The sequence below is a fragment of the Perissodus microlepis genome, chromosome 3 (assembly GCF_051167445.1).
Source record: "Perissodus microlepis isolate ML-2025 ecotype Zambia chromosome 3, ASM5116744v1, whole genome shotgun sequence".
In the NCBI taxonomy this organism is placed as follows: domain Eukaryota; kingdom Metazoa; phylum Chordata; class Actinopteri; order Cichliformes; family Cichlidae; genus Perissodus; species Perissodus microlepis.
This window is the reverse complement of record NC_140463.1, coordinates 18,304,769-18,321,144: the sequence shown is the minus strand read 5'-3', so window position 1 is coordinate 18,321,144 and position 16,376 is coordinate 18,304,769. Positions and strand designations below refer to the sequence as shown.

The window sequence follows — 16,376 nt, the reverse complement described above, 5'->3', positions numbered from 1 at the left end:
ACATGACCCTCAATAGCAGCTTCATTGTCCTGGTCACTGTCAGTAATGGCTGCCAACTCCAAAACAGAGGAGGCTGCAACTGGGGCCACAGACATAAGCAGGTCAGAATGTTGACCACCAGAGGTGGTATCTACCTGCTCCTCAGTGTCAACAGGGGGAACACTGGTACAGGCAAGCTCTTGATCTACAATGCTGCCTTCTGGTTGAGTAACCTCTGTCATCAGCGAGTCGCTGGACACTGCAGACGGTAAGTCAGACACCCAAGCTCTCGTTCTGTATTCGGCCGTGCCCACCGATGAGTTGCAGACAGCTTCTCCGTCGCATCCAACCATCAGCGAGCCAGACTCAGAAAGCTCATCTCCATCATCCTGAACTGAAGCACCACTGAGAGGGAGGAAGTTCACTGGCATTATCAGGTTGCGATGCACAACTTTCACTTGCCCTGTGGAATCATCCATCAGCTTAAAGGTGTGACTCTCATCATTTTTGTCAAAAACCGTATAGACAACACTCTCCCAGCGATCAGCAAGTTTTCTTTTGCCACGTCCCTTTTTGTTGGCCAAAAGGACGCGATCACCAATCGCTACTGGGGCTCCCCGCACCTTCCGGTTGTAGAGGTCCGTGTGACGCTTCAAATTTTTGCGTGCCACCTCCTGCGCCAAATCCATGGCCTCTGTGAGGTCCCTCCTCAATGTCTGGACATATCGATCATAGTTCATGATGTCTTGGTGCTCAATAACAGAGCCAAAGATCACATCAATCGGCAGTCTTGGCACTCTGCCAAACATCAGCAGAAATGGCGCATAGCCAGTTGTCTCATGGACTGTGCAGTTATAGGCGAATGTGAGAGCTTTCAGTGCATCAGGCCACCTTTGCTTGGCTCTCGGGGGTAATGCACGAATCATGTTGCCCAAGGTACGGTTCATCCTCTCGCAGGAGCCGTTTCCCATCGGATGGTATGGGGTCGTGTGAGACTTCTGGACACCTGCCACATTCAATAGCTCGGCAATAAGCACACTCTCAAAATTAGCTCCCTGATCCGAGTGAAGGCGTTTTGGAAAGCCGTAGATGCAGAAGTAGTTATGCCAGAGTTGGTGTGCTACCGCCTTAGCAGACTGATTGGGGCATAGAAAGGCCTGAGCCATCTTAGTAAAGTGGTCTGTGACCACAAGCACATCCACTGATTTGTTCGCCGAATCCTCCGCAGACCAAAAATCTATGCAGACCAGTTCAAGGGGCTCTGATGTTCTCCAAAGGTGCTCTCGCCTCTGGCTCAGGCGACTTGCTAACAACACACCTTCTGCAGCACCGTACATACTCTGACACATGTTTGGCCATACCAGGCCAGTAGAATCTATGCCTGGCCAGATAAAGTGTTCTTTGTTGTCCTTGGTGACCGGCTTCATCATGGACGCCTTTCAGTACAGCGAGACGCAAGGTTGGCGGAACAACATACAGATAAGTCTTTGTCTTTGTGATGGGATTCTTGGAGACTCGATACAGCACACCATCTCTCACAGTTAACTTGTCCCAAGCCCTTAGAAGTCTCTTCGTATCAACCGGTTCACTTGCCCGCTCCCTCCTCGAGGGTCTCCGTCCCCTTTCCACATAGGAGATCACTCTGCACAGCACATTATCACGCCGCTGGTGTCCCACTAGGTCATCACGCGAGAAGGGTTCAGAGTCAGACTGGTTTGGCGTAAGCACAGTCTGAGAGCATTGGGGCAGAAGGAGAGCATGTGGCCACACCCTGGACTCATGTTCACTATGGGCCTGGAAGACAGCTCCCACCTCAGAAGATGTCAGCATTCCTGTCTGTGCGACAGCCGTGCACTGCGAAACAACAGGCTGGTCATTGCTCGAGGCCTTATCAGCTGAGTGAACAGTCCATCTGAAGGCCTCCTGAACCCCACCAGTGGCGACTGCCTCTGCTTCTGCCAGAAGTTCCTTATATGGAACCCTTATCAACCGGTGGGAGGCCCTGGGGTGCACGAAGGGCTCTCTGCTCAGCGCGTCAGCAACCACATTTTTAGGACCAGGAATGTACTTTATGTCAAACTGGAAAGGCGCTAGCTTTGCGATCCACCTCTGCTCACATGCATCCAGTCGTGGCTTAGAAAGTATGTAAGTGAGAGGGTTATTATCCGTCCATACGGTAAACTGATGACCCCTCAACCAGTGATGGAACTTGTCGCACACCGCCCACTTCAAAGCAAAGAACTCCAGCCTATGCGCTGGGTACTTGGACTGTGCATGATTGAGTGTCTTACTGGCAAAGGCGATCGGTCTAGATGTAGAAGCCCCAGCAGGAACTTGCGACAACACGGCACCAAGGCCACTGCTGGAGGCATCAAGAGAGAGCAAAAAGGGCTCCTCAAAATTAGGATGGGCCAGGAGCACTCGATCCAACAAGGCCTGCTTCAGCTTATTGAAAGCTGCCCTGCATTCATCTGTCCAGTCCTCCTCACACAGCTTTGTACGCACCAGCCGGTGCTTTCGCCGTGAACCACGAGGGCCTTTATCCCCAGATGTCAGCCGAAACAGAGGTTTTGCGATGGATGAGCAGTTCTCAATAAATTGTTGGTAGAACATTACCATCCCCAAAAATGAGCGGACCTTCTGTTGGGATGGGACACTCGAACCCTCTTCCATAAGGTCTGCCTCTGCAAGGGATGTAATGGATGCTATTTTGTCAGGGTCTGACTGTATCCCATCAGCATTTACAATGTGCCCCAGGAATTTCACAGACTGTCTCAGAAAATGGCACTTCTTTGGAGCCAACTTAAGGTTGTGAACCTGGAGTCTCTGGAACACCATATGCAAGCGCTCCAGTGCCAATTCTTCTGTCGGGGCAAAAACCAGAACATCGTCAAGATAACACAGCACACTGAGGAAGTTCTGATCCCCAAAAATGCCTAGCATCATCCTCATGAAGGTGGCCGGACTATTGCACAGTCCTTGTGGCATACGATTATATTCGTACAACCCAAATGGAGACGTAAATGCCGTGTACTTACGGTCCTCCTCATGCACCTCCACATTATAATAACCCGAAGTCAAGTCCATTGTGGAGAACAATCCGTTCCCTCCCAAAGCAGCCAGTGCGTCAGCCGGATGTGGGAGTGGGTGAGCATCTTTGACAGTTCTAGCATTAAGCCAGCGAAAGTCGTTACAGATTCTCAACTCACCGGACTTCTTCCAAACTAAGACCAGGGGTGATGCAAACTCACTACAAGATTTCCGAATTATTTCCCGTTCCTCCATGTCATTCAGAGCCTGTCTTAGTTTTTCATAATGAGTCGGCGGCACACGTCGGCATGGCAACCGGAATGGCTTGTCGTCCACAACTCGAATTCGATGTAGGCAGCCGTTAGCCTTGCCACAATCCAGCTTGTCTCTCGAGAAGATAGACTCAAACTGGGCTATAAGGCCAACCAGTTTTTCTTTGCCAGCTGGCGAAACTGCACATGAATCAATGTCGATATCAGACAGCCCCAGATTTTGCAGCACTGCATGTAAGGGGCTACAACCACTTGTCACCTCCTGTGAAGGTGGATCATCTGGCAGAGTGGAAACATCAGTGACTAAACTCTGCTCATCATGGCAAGCTGAGCCAGTAGACCGTTGCATATTCTGTTGCAAGTAGGAGCCAGTGGGGCTGAAGTTCTCCACTGCTGCACAGGGGGACACGTCAGCCAACTTCATGTTCCGTTTCAGTGTTATCGGCTTGTCAAAGGGGTTCAGCACTTTCACAGGGAGCCACCCATCACTGTTTAGATGCGCTACAGTTCTCCCAACCATAACTGACCTCGGTCCAGACCTTGACCCGGTGGGCTCTACAACTACAGCACTGCCCACTTCCCCATTATTCATTAACTGCAGCCTGCCCCAAACAAGGTGTTCTGTCAAGGGCTCTAATGTTACAGCTCTCTTTAGCTTGACAGTTCCGATCTTATCACCAACATGCCCTGGGGCCACCACTCCTGACATTGAACTCAGCAGATTTTTATTAGGCGGTTCTTCAGCACTCAGGGTCTTGCTGCATTCCTGTCCTAAATGTCCCTCTTCCCTCAGGCGATTACCCAGATACCTCATTAGGTTGCTGCCCAAAATGAGGTCCTCACTCTGCCCTGCAATCACCAACATTGGCACAACAACTTTACAGCCATAGATCTCCACCGTAATGTCACACACACCTGATGGAACGGTCCTCGAACCACCACAGCCAATCAGGACGACATCCGTGGGTTGCAAGGTGGGGGTCTGCAGCACTGCATGATGTAATAGTTGGGGCATCATATTGGTGCTGAGGGTGCAGGCCATAGAGCCACTGTCAAGCATGGCTTTAACAGACACTTTGCCACCCAGGGTCACATTTTCATAGAACAGCTCATCATGCTGTTTTAGTCTGTGTGTGTTCTGAAGAATGGGTCTCCGGCCTAGCTGGCGCTCCTCACAAACGGTGTGTAATACAGATTCTAAATCATCAAAATCATCCTCTTTGGGGGCGATTTCAGGCCTAACACTTGCCCCCTCCACATGTAGGCCATCTAGTTTCCCAGCTGCTGGGTGGCTGATTCAGGCCCCCTCACTCTGACATTCACGGCCCTGGGGCATTGAGCCCGTGTGTGGTCGCCAGCATGGCAGATGAAACACAGCTGATGGGCTCTACAGTGGTGATACGTAGAGTGTTCAGTGTCACCACAAATCACGCAAGGCACAATTTTGTGTGTTTGGTTCCGGAGGACCCTTACATCATCCTTAGCAGGCAGTTTTGCTTGTCGAGGCTGTCCCTCCAGGACTTTCTCTAACAGGGCTATCACATGATCAAGACGATCAGTAGGTGGTTTTGCGTGAAGGTCGGTAAGTGATGCTGAGACAGAGGTTGGTGATGGTGTAGTACACTTACTGTTGCCTGTCGCCTGCTGCACATTAGGACTCACCTCCTGTTGCTGAAAACTCAAGGCACTGACTGCACTAAACTGAGGGGTGCACTTCCGGTCCTTGCCATGCTCCAGCAATTTCTCGTGCACATCAGCAACCGTCCACTGCTGCAGGGGCTTGCACTTGAAAATAAGAGACAGTTCTGAGTCTGGACAGTGGCGGATAAACATAGCAGTCAGCTCTTTTGTCAGATATGCAAAGGACTTATTTTGTCTCTTCAGACAGTCTTCAGTCACCTCCATGGCTCTGTTCAACCTGAGCCAGTAATCAAACGGTGTTTCACCTGAGTTGGGTAGTGTTGCATAAAAGTCAGCTAAAGGCATGCTTGAACAGGCAGTGTCACTTAAGTGCTGCTTTAAGATCTCAAAAATGGGCTCTGGGCCCCTCTCAAGACACACAGATGGCTTACTACGTATGCCCACCTTGACTATTTCTCGTGCCCTCCCCAGCAGTTTACTTAGCACATCATCAGCTTGTTCAGCAACTGGTACCCCTCTTCTCTTAAAAAAAAATCATCATCATTTCCTCCCATTCCTGAACACTGCATGTATCACAGCCATCCCCTCTAAAACACACAGGTTCTTTAACATCAGACTTTACAATCACATTCAATAGTGAAGGTTCTGATAACACATTATTGGCAGACCCAACAACACTGTTTCCCACTCCAGAGCCCAACCGAGATTCAAGACAAGAGGCAATGCTTTCCCCAATAGAAAACCCAATTTGTGTTGCAATCTCTGCATAAAGGTTCTCTTTTGTGGGACTGGTTTCTGATCTAGTATTTTGTAGATCATCACAGTTCCCATCAATAGGGTTTTCATTTAACTCAGCGAGGACAGGCTTAGGTGTGGATGAAACTGGGGCTGTCAGCAACCTAGATCTGCCTCTGCCAAATGAATGCAGAGGGGTAAAACCAACTGCCCCCCTTCCCCTGCCAAAACTGGGAAAATCTGCCATGGCTCAGCAATGTGTCTCTCCCTTTTTTTCGTTTTTCTTTTTTTTTTTCTCTCCAAAAAAAAAGAAAGCACAGAGCCCCGCCCCGATGTCTCTAAAGAACGCAGAAAATGGCGGGACTAAGAAAAGCCAGTCTCCCGCGACTTTTCCACCTTCCAGGAAGTAGACGGCCCCGTTGCGGTCGCAGGATTGCAGGAGCTGGGGTCACGGCACCAGTGTAACCGGTTTCTGCCTCATCCCGCTGCAACAGTTCGACCCAAACAGACTCCTCGACTCTGCGTTGTGTTGTGTTTTTAAGAAGACAAGGAGTCTCTGATCGATCGTTGCCACTTTATTTCCTGAATGGAAACAACGGTGTTGTATCAGTGCAAATGGCTCGCCACACACCACTCCGCACAGCACACTCTCGTATGGCTACGGCAGACTGGCCGCGATTACTGCAGCAATATTACAATTTCTAATATACAATAAAATAACAGCAACAACAAATGATGTACCTGAATGGAAACAACGGTGTTGTATCAGTGCAAATGGCTCGCCACACAACACTCCGCACAGCACACTACGGCAGAACATCCCATTAGCATTCCGCTTTAGCATACAGTTTTACACAATAATAAACAAATGACAAGTACATAAAACTGGTGTTGAACATGTGTCCACTAAGCACTTATTACACTCGGTGCCCATCAGCTAATCAAACATGTTTTATGTGTCTGTACTACTTAGCTATATCGTGTGCGGAACAATACAACTCACCTCTCGTATGGCTACGGCAGACTGGCAGCGACTACTGCAGCCAGCGGCCAGCCTCACCTAACCAGCCACACCGAGAGGGGGGCGCTGTTTCCCCATTACACTGACATTTGTGGCAAGTGGAATAATACCACATAAACACTGTTACATTAGCATGACCAATTATGCAAATTAGGCGATGACGTCATTTAGCGACTTATCGCGACTTTTAGGACAGCCAATAGCGATTTTCCTTACTGAGGAGTTGGCAACACTGGTTGTGGTGGTGGTGGGGGGGGGGGGGGGAGAGAGACAGTAACATTTCTCTTTTCAACAGCACCAACAGCAGAGTTTGGTAACAGTATGAGGACACTTTTTGGTGCAGCATCTAAAGCTACAGCAGATCCTTTTGGTTTTATGGATATTTTAAATTGCCCCACAAGTTCTTTGTATGGTAAAATAATAATAATAATAAATTTAAAGAAGGTAAGCAACTGAGCTACTGTCAGGATGTTGTTCCACAAAGCAAGTGCATATGAGAGCACATGAAGCATTTCCCCCATGTGTCCATATTTACTATTCTAAAAGTTCTCACATCTTCCCTTCAGGCTTTGAAAGCTGTGATAGAGGACAGACTTAAGGAATTCAATGAGAAAGCTATGGTCACTGTGTTAAAGGTAACTGAGTTTAGTTTAACATCAAATAATGTGTTCATTGTACAGCTTGTTACTTTCCACTGTGATTCTACTGTAGAAACATGAACAAGTAGAAACAGAAGCGGAAGCCTGACTGCTCAACAGTTTGTTACCCGTTGAAGTTCAGAAGTACTTTTAATTTACAAAACGCAGTATCATCGGACTTCCAGGCAAGCTGAAAAGCTGAAGAAACCTAGTGATCAATTGTGTGTATGTGTGTGTGTATGTATGCAGGGCTCGCAAAATCGCTAGCCCGACGTCCCGGGGCTAGCGATTTTTCCAGTCGGGCTACCAAAATCTATCTCTGCCCTGCCCGTCGGGCTATCGTAGGAAGGGAAAATATATTTCAATGCTTTTGCATTCTTTCGGAAATTTCGTTTGAATTTGCTTGTTTTTTTTGCTTTCACTTTGCAATCGCGCGAACTGTGTATAGAGAGCGACAGTACTGATTGGTGAGTGACGATAATTTGTGCACCAATTCCTCTGACATCGTCTTATCAATCGTTAGCTTACTATGCAAACATGACAAGTGAAATCTCCCGCAGCAAGCTTAAACATGTGAGAGGTTGATCGCGCAGAAAATCGCTGAGCGTTAAGTGAGTGCGTGTGTAAAAGCAGCAGGATATATATTTTAGTTCTGCTGAGCCAAATAAGACAGGTCAGGGTGAAGAAGTGACAGCCAAAGAAAAGGTTACCACAAAACGGAAAAGTTATGACAAATCAGACTATAAGGCAAAAAATAAAGTGCAGCTTTATGGTTTCATGGACAAAAGAATTTCTGTGGCTGCAATATGACAAGCTAAATAATAAACAGGGGTGCACAAAAGTGGTCCGCAGGTGCATTTGCTGTCAAAATAAAAAAAGGCGCACAAGATAAGAAGTTGCAACGCGTGTTTTCGTACATAAGATTTTCTGGAGGAGGACAGACATTTGTTTAGAACTCTTAAAGATGTCGAAGAAGCAAGCTCCTTTAAGCAATTACTTTGGTGTTCCTCCACCTCCAAAGAAATGTCAGAAGGACTCCGAACCACAAAAGAAGCGCGTATTCTCGGAAAAGTAGTTGCAGGAGGTGAGCTGGCTTCAAACAAATGATGAACGCACAGAGATGTGGTGCGGAATGTGCCGTGAAAATCCCACTCTAGCGGACAAAAACAGTGCATTTTATATGGACGCAAACACGCGTTGCAACTTCTTATCTGGTGCGCGTCTTTTATTTTGACAGCGAATGCGCACATGCGGACCACTTATGTGCACCCGTGTAAATAACATAATGTTCTGCCGGGTGTGTTGTTGGTTTTCCCTCGATTTCTGAGTCGACAAGCGCCTTTGTTACTGGGACCAGTAATTTTAAGAAAGACCCCCATTAGAACCCATGAGAAATGCAAGAAATGCATTATTGCTCAGTCTGCAATATCTTTCCCAGAATAAACACCAATTGCAAATAACATACTAAAAATAAACCTGAAAAATCTGTTTAGAACAGCGTACTATGTTGCAAAGAGTGAACTACCACTGGCAAAATTTAGCAGTCTTTGCAAACTTCAAAAAGCAAATGGCCTAGATCTTGGTTCCACTTGCCTCTTACCCGTGACTTCAGTGGAAATTTCAAATTCAGGATCTGACACAGGCTGATTCATGTCCTACACAGTTCTTACAAGTTCATAGAAATTTCTGTTCAATTAGAACCAAGTATTTGAGTTGATGATTGTAATTTTTATACAATGTTGTAATTTGTGTTTCAACAATTTTTTGATTAATGTTTTGTTTCCGTTACAATATTATACTTTAATGTATAATATTGTAAAGGAAACAAAACAGGAAACAAAACATCAATCAAAAAATTGCTCTCTTTTTTATTCGGGCTACTTAAATTTATTTTGGGCTACCAAAAACTGAAGAGTCCCTGCCCGAAGGGCTACCAGGGATTTTGAAATTTTGCGAGCCCTGGTATGTGTATGTGTATGTGTGTGTTTTCGCCTCTTGCTGAACTTTTTTTCACCCCCGCTCTTTCTCCCGCCATCGACTTCTGTTCTTATTTCACTTCCTGATACCTCTCACTCTCTCTCACACACACACACACACACACACACACACACACACGTCAGCCTTATGACTCAAGGTAAATTCAGTCTAAAATCTGCCTACAGTTGGGGTCATTTTAGCAAATACTTGCATTATCTATCAATTAACTTTGCTAACACATCAAAAATCACATATATGTTGCTGTATAGGAATATAACAAGAATTCAAATAGATGGTCAGCAAAGTGTCATTCAGTTGGCATCTATCTCCATTTATAAATTAGACGGCAACTATTTTCAAACTTTTAACAATCTCTCTGACAATGACTACAGTCATTTTCTTTGGTACATGCTAGGAAATTACGGTCTTATTTTTACTCGTGTGGCTGACCCATGTGTTTGGTCTGAATTTGGTCTGACTGGACCTATTGGCACCATCTTAGCTACTGTATACCGCCTCCCCAAACCTAACTCTGTCTTCCTCAGTGATTTCATCTCTCACTCTGTCCTTCTAAGCAGACTTTCCTCTCTCAGCATCTCAGACATCCATCCGTCCTCCCTCCCACTTTCTTCTTTTACAGAATGCCTATCTGAATTAAAATCCTGGTTCAGCTCTAATTTTGTTAAGCTCAATGAGGATAAAACTGAAATCCTCCTTATTGGCACTAAATTCAACCTTTTGAATGCAAATCATTTCTCTCTGCTTATTGATAACTCCACAGTTTTCCTTTCTCCTCAGGTTAAGAGCCTTGGTGTCATCCTAGACAGTTCACTTTCCTTTAAATCGCACATCAATAATCTCGTTCTGCCTATTTCCGTCTACGCAATATCAACAGATTACGTCCTTCTCTTTCCACCCAGTCTACATCCATTCTTGTCCTAGTCTAATTACCTCCCGCATTGACTATTGTAATTTTCTCTTCCAGGGTCTTCCTCCAAAATCCCTCCATAAGCTTCAACTGGTTTAAAACTCTGCTGGCAATATTACCAGAACCCCCTCCTACCAGCACATCACCCCTGTTCTTCAGGAACTTCACTGGGTCCCCGTAAACTTCCGGATAATATACAAATTTCTTCTGCTCACCTTTAAGGCCCTTCATAACCTTGCTCCTCCTTACCTCTCTGACCTGTTAAGCACTACCTCTTCTGCCCGTTCACTTCGATCTTCTTTTTCTATCCAGCTTTCTGTGCCTTCTTATACGGCCTCACCACCATGGGAAGCAGAGCTTTTAGTTGCTCTGCTCCCAGGCTGTGGAACTCTCTACCCCCAGATATAAGAAACATTGGTTTGCTCCCCCAGTTTAAATCAAGACTCAAAACCCATCTGTTCAAATCTGCATATTCACTGTGAACCCACTGTTTGTTCATTTTATCATGTGCTTTTGTGTTTATTGCTCTTCTTTTGACAACATTGTGTTATGTGTTTTATTCTAGCATTATTATTATTATTGTTATCATCATCATCATCATCAACATCAACAATAATAATAATAATAATAATAATAAACTGTATTATTTATTTGATTGTTTGCTATGAGCTAACGCTGGTCCACACTCCAAGCCACTTGGTGGCGGTAATGCGCCACGTCGTTGTTTGCTAACCGCCAACAAACGACAACGACGACGAAGAAGAAGAAGAAGACGTTAAACGAGGCGAAAACCACAATAAGAGCAAAATGAAATCTGTAATGTGGAGAAAATGGACAGTGTAACCGTGACAACGAGACACGAAGAGGGATGTAAAGTATAAAAAATGGCCCAAGAAGAAAAACTTTTAGGCTCGGTGAGTGGAATCAGATTTAGCAACAACAGCGATAAATAAGCCTGTAGGGAGATGAAGAGTGCTAAAATACTGAGAAACGGCTCTCTAATGAGTGTTTGTAGAGATGTGTTTCAACAAGGTAAAGACACACGACTCAGTCAAATAAGCGTTAATGGACTCCACAGTCTGCTGCCTGACAGCAAAAGAGCGTCTGTGGGGTTTTATCCGGAGTACCTGAAATAGAAAAAAAGAAAACAGAAACGGGGACAAAAGTTCTGTTTTAAAATACATATTACAGCGAGAAATGTGACGGCTTGTCTGTTGTTATTAGGTTTGATAAGCCAAGTAAGATGTAGATGTGGATAAATTAGCTATGAGGTTAGGCCTCCCACCACCACGGAGATGCTGTAAGTATCAAAGCAGCTCAGATTACTTGTTTCTTTCTTATTGGATTAAAGAGAATGACAAAAGTTTCACTGTGAGGACGTGATTTAAAGATGAAAAATGTCTAAATTGCACATATCATGTCCTGAGTAAAGGACTGGCATTTTTATGTTGGGGTGTCCGTTGATTCTCACTTGTATTGGAAACATTGGTTTAGGAAAACAATCAAATCAGTAAAACACATATTACTGGATGCAACAGTTTGCTAGAATTGGAAGGAATTTGTCAGGCCAATTGTGTAATTGATTGATTCAAAGATTTTCTTCTTTCCTTTTCACTGTTTTACACATGTCTGCACAGGTGATGATAATGGATCTGTGTTTGCCAAATGCCATTAACCTCTGAAGAAGAAGAGAGGTGCTGTTTGATGAAGCGGACTTAAGTTAAAGGAGAGACACAAACTAAAGTATTGATACCATCAGGTTAATGTGGATCTGATACCATCGTCTGTATCACTTCTATCGATCTGACATGCAGTCAACATGTGGTGATGTGTAAGAGCTGACAAGCTCCATTCACATGTTGAGATCAGAGCTCAGACTAGTTTCAGTTATAAGGAAGAGAAACTTACTCAGTCACTGACACTGAGAGGAGAAATGGCACAGAAAGGAGTTCAGCTGGACCAAGACACCTTCTCTTGTTCCATCTGTTTGGATCTACTGAAGGATCCGGTGACTATTCCCTGTGGACACAGCTACTGCATGAACTGTATTAAAACCCACTTTGATGAAGAGGACAGGAAGGGAATCCACAGCTGCCCTCAGTGCAGGAAGACTTTCACACCGAGGCCTGTCCTGGAGAAAAACATCATGTTAGCAGATTTAGTGGAGCAGCTGAAGAAGACTGGACTCCAAGCTGCTCCAGCTGATCACTGCTATGCTGGACCTGAAGATGTGGCCTGTGATGTCTGCACTGGGAGGAAGCTGAAAGCCATCAAGTCCTGTTTATCTTGTCCAGCGTCTTACTGTGAGAAACACCTCCAACCTCACTATGATGCAGCTCCATTAAAGAAACACAAGCTGGTGGCCCCCTCCAAGAAGCTCCAGGAGAACATCTGCTCTCGTCATGATGAGGTGATGAAGATTTTCTGTCGTACTGATCAGCAGAGTATCTGTTATCTCTGCACAATGGATAAACATAAAGGCCATGAAACAGTCCCAGCTGCAGCAGAAAGGACTGAGAAGCAGAAGGAGCTCGAGGTGAGACAACTAAACATCCAGCAGAGAATCCAGGAGCGAGAGAAAGATGTGAAGCTGCTTCAACAGGAGGTGGAGGCCATCAATGGCTCTGCTGATAAAGCAGTGGAGGACAGTGAGAAGATGTTCACTGAGCTGATCCGTCTCATCCAGAAAAGAAGCTCTGATGTGAAGCAGCAGGTCAGATCCCAGCAGGAAACTGAAGTGAGTCGAGTCAAAGAGCTTCAGGAGAAGCTGGAGCAGGAGATCGCTGAGCTGAAGAGGAAAGACGGCGAGCTGGAGCAGCTCTCACACACAGAGGATCACAACCAGTTTCTACACAACTACCCCTCACTGTCAGCACTCAGTGAGTCTACACACTCATCCAGCATCAATATTCGTCCTCTGAGGTACTTTGAGGATGTGACAGCAGCTGTGTCAGAGACCAGAGATATACTACAGGACATTCTGAGAGAGGAATGGACAAACATCTCACTGACAGTCACAGAAGAGGATGTTTTACTGTCACCACCAGAGCCAAAGACCAGAGCTGGATTCTTAAAATACTCATGTGAAATCACACTGGATCCAAACACAGCACACACACATCTGTTATTATCTGAGGGGAACAGAAAAGCAATATTTATGAAGCAACAACAGTCTTATTCTGATCATCCAGACAGATTCACTGGATGTTATCAGGTTCTGAGTAGAGAGAGTCTGACTGGATGTTGTTACTGGGAGGTGGAGTGGGGATGGGGAGGAGTTTGTATAGCAGTCGCATACAAGAATATCAGCAGAGTAGGGAGAGTGAATGAATGTTTCTTTGGACGCAATGACAAATCTTGGGCATTATATTGGTACACAGACAATTATAAATTTCGCCACAACAATGTCCAAACTCACCTCTCAGGTCCTCGGTCCTCCAGAGTAGGAGTGTACCTGGATCACAGAGCAGGTATTCTTTCTTTCTACAGCGTCTCTGAAACCATGACTCTCCTCCACAGAGTCCAGACCACATTCACTCAGCCGCTCTATGCTGGACTTTTTCTTTATGGACTTGGAGCCACTGCAGAGTTGATTAAAGTCAAATAGAGAAGACCGGTTCATGTTGATCCCTGACCATTATATGTACTTGTGTAGTTTCTACAGGGAGTGCAGAATTATTAGGCAAGTTGTATTTTTGAGGAATAATTTTATTATTGAACAACAACCATGTTCTCAATGAACCCAAAAAACTCATTAATATCAAAGCTGAATGTTTTTGGAAGTAGTTTTTAGTTTTAGCTATTTTAGGGGGATATCTGTGTGTGCAGGTGACTATTACTGTGCATAATTATTAGGCAACTTAACAAAAAACAAATATATACCCATTTCAATAATTAATTTTTACCAGTGAAACCAATATAACATCTCCACATTCACAAATATACATTTCTGACATTCAAAAACAAAACAAAAACAAATCAGCGACCAATATAGCCACCTTACTTTGCAAGGACACTCAAAAGCCTGCCATCCATGGATTCTGTCAGTGTTTTGATCTGTTCACCATCAACATTGCGTGCAGCAGCAACCACAGCCTCCCAGACACTGTTCAGAGAGGTGTACTGTTTTCCCTCCTTGTAAATCTCACATTTGATGATGGACCACAGGTTCTCAATGGGGTTCAGATCAGGTGAACAAGGTGGCCATGTCATTAGTTTTTCTTATACCCTTTCTTGCCAGCCACGCTGTGGAGTACTTGGACGCGTGTGATGGAGCATTGTCCTGCATGAAAATCATGTTTTTCTTGAAGGATGCAGACTTCTTCCTGTACCACTGCTTGAAGAAGGTGTCTTCCAGAAACTGGCAGTAGGACTGGGAGTTGAGCTTGACTCCATCCTCAACCTGAAAAGGCCCCACAAGCTCATCTTTGATGATACCAGCCCAAACCAGTACTCCACCTCCACCTTGCTGGCGTCTGAGTCGGACTGGAGCTCTCTGCCCTTTACCAATCCAGCCACGGGCCCATCCATCTGGCCCATCAAGACTCACTCTCATTTCATCAGTCCATAAAACCTTAGAAAAACCAGTCTTGAGATATTTCTTGGCCCAGTCTTGACGTTTCAGCTTGTGTGTCTTGTTCAGTGGTGGTTGTCTTTCAGCCTTTCTTACCTTGGCCATGTCTCTGAGTATTGCACACCTTGTGCTTTTGGGCACTCCAGTGATGTTGCAGCTCTGAAATATGGCCAAACTGGTGGCAAGTGGCATCTTGGCAGCTGCACGCTTGACTTTTCTCAGTTCATGGGCAGTTATTTTGCGCCTTGGTTTTTCCACACGCTTCTTGCGACCCTGTTGACTATTTTGAATGAAACGCTTGATTGTTCGATGATCACGCTTCAGAAGCTTTGCAATTTTGAGACTGCTGCATCCCTCTGCAAGATCTCACTATTTTTGACTTTTCTGAGCCTGTCAAGTCCTTCTTTTGACCCATTTTGCCAAAGGAAAGGAAGTTGCCTAATAATTATGCACACCTGATATAGGGTGTTGATGTCATTAGACCACACCCCTTCTCATTACAGAGATGCACATCACCTAATATGCTTAATTGGTAGTAGGCTTTCGAGCCTATACAGCTTGGAGTAAGACAACATGCATGAAGAGGATGATGTGGACAAAATACTCATTTGCCTAATAATTCTGCACTCCCTGTAAATGAGGCTTTACATTTTAGAAGCTGAGAAGTTCAGTGGTCCATTGATATGTGAAAATAATATTGCACTGATTCAAACTGTACTTACATTTATATACCTTACATCAATATAAATCTGAATTTGTTCTTATGGCTGATAATCATGTGAGTTTAAATGATACTACTCTTCATATTCAGCATGTTTGAAATCTGTCATCAGTCTGGTTAGTGCTTTTATTCTGTAGTTGCTGTAGTGGGTTGTCAAATGCACCAATATATTGGAACTGCAGTGATTCATCAGTTAGTCAATGATTAGAGAATTGATTGTTTTATCATTATTTTAGTCACATTTAAAGCTGGTTCCAGTTTCTGAAATGTGAAGATTGTTGATTTTTCTTTTCAATCATATATGACTGTAAACTTAATGTCTTTGAGGTTTGAACTTTTAAAAAATATAAAAAAAATTGAATCTTTTAGGTTTTTGATATTATTATTATTATTATTATTATTATTATTATTATTATTATTATTATTATTATTATTATAGCTAGAGTGATGACATTTAATCTCATTCTTCAGATGAAATGCTTGATCACACTCGATCATTTATACATTGAAATATAAAAGCTAAATAACACAGACTTGTATATTGTGGAGAATAGACATATGTCATTGCTCTGAGCTGTGTCTGGCAGGCAGAGCATCTCCACACTCTCCAAATCTGATTGGTCTGATTTGGAGAAAAAGTGCTGAGGGAGACACCTGGTGGACAAACAAAGACATGACAGAAAGAAAGACTAAAGTGCAGAGTGGAGACAAACAGCTGGAAATACACATTGTCAGTCTTCAGAAAAACACAGACACAGAGAGGAGAAAATGCTACAGATAAAAACAACAACAAATATGTAAATGTATCATATTCAAGCACCTCATTTGAATTGTTTTCTTCCCACATACATACTTAATGGA

At 44.5% G+C, this 16,376-nt stretch overlaps 1 protein-coding gene across 1 annotated transcript; it reads left to right on the top strand.

Moving 5' to 3' along the window:
• The first annotated feature begins 10,955 nt into the window (after positions 1-10,955).
• On the top strand, positions 10,956-15,883 carry LOC146390318 (tripartite motif-containing protein 16-like). Its single transcript, XM_084923375.1, has 2 exons — positions 10,956-11,135; positions 11,859-15,883. The coding sequence occupies exon 2, from the start codon at positions 12,155-12,157 to the stop codon at positions 13,826-13,828; it is 1,674 nt and encodes a 557-aa protein (XP_084779501.1). The 5' UTR covers positions 10,956-11,135; positions 11,859-12,154; the 3' UTR covers positions 13,829-15,883.
• Positions 15,884-16,376: the final 493 nt, after the last annotated feature.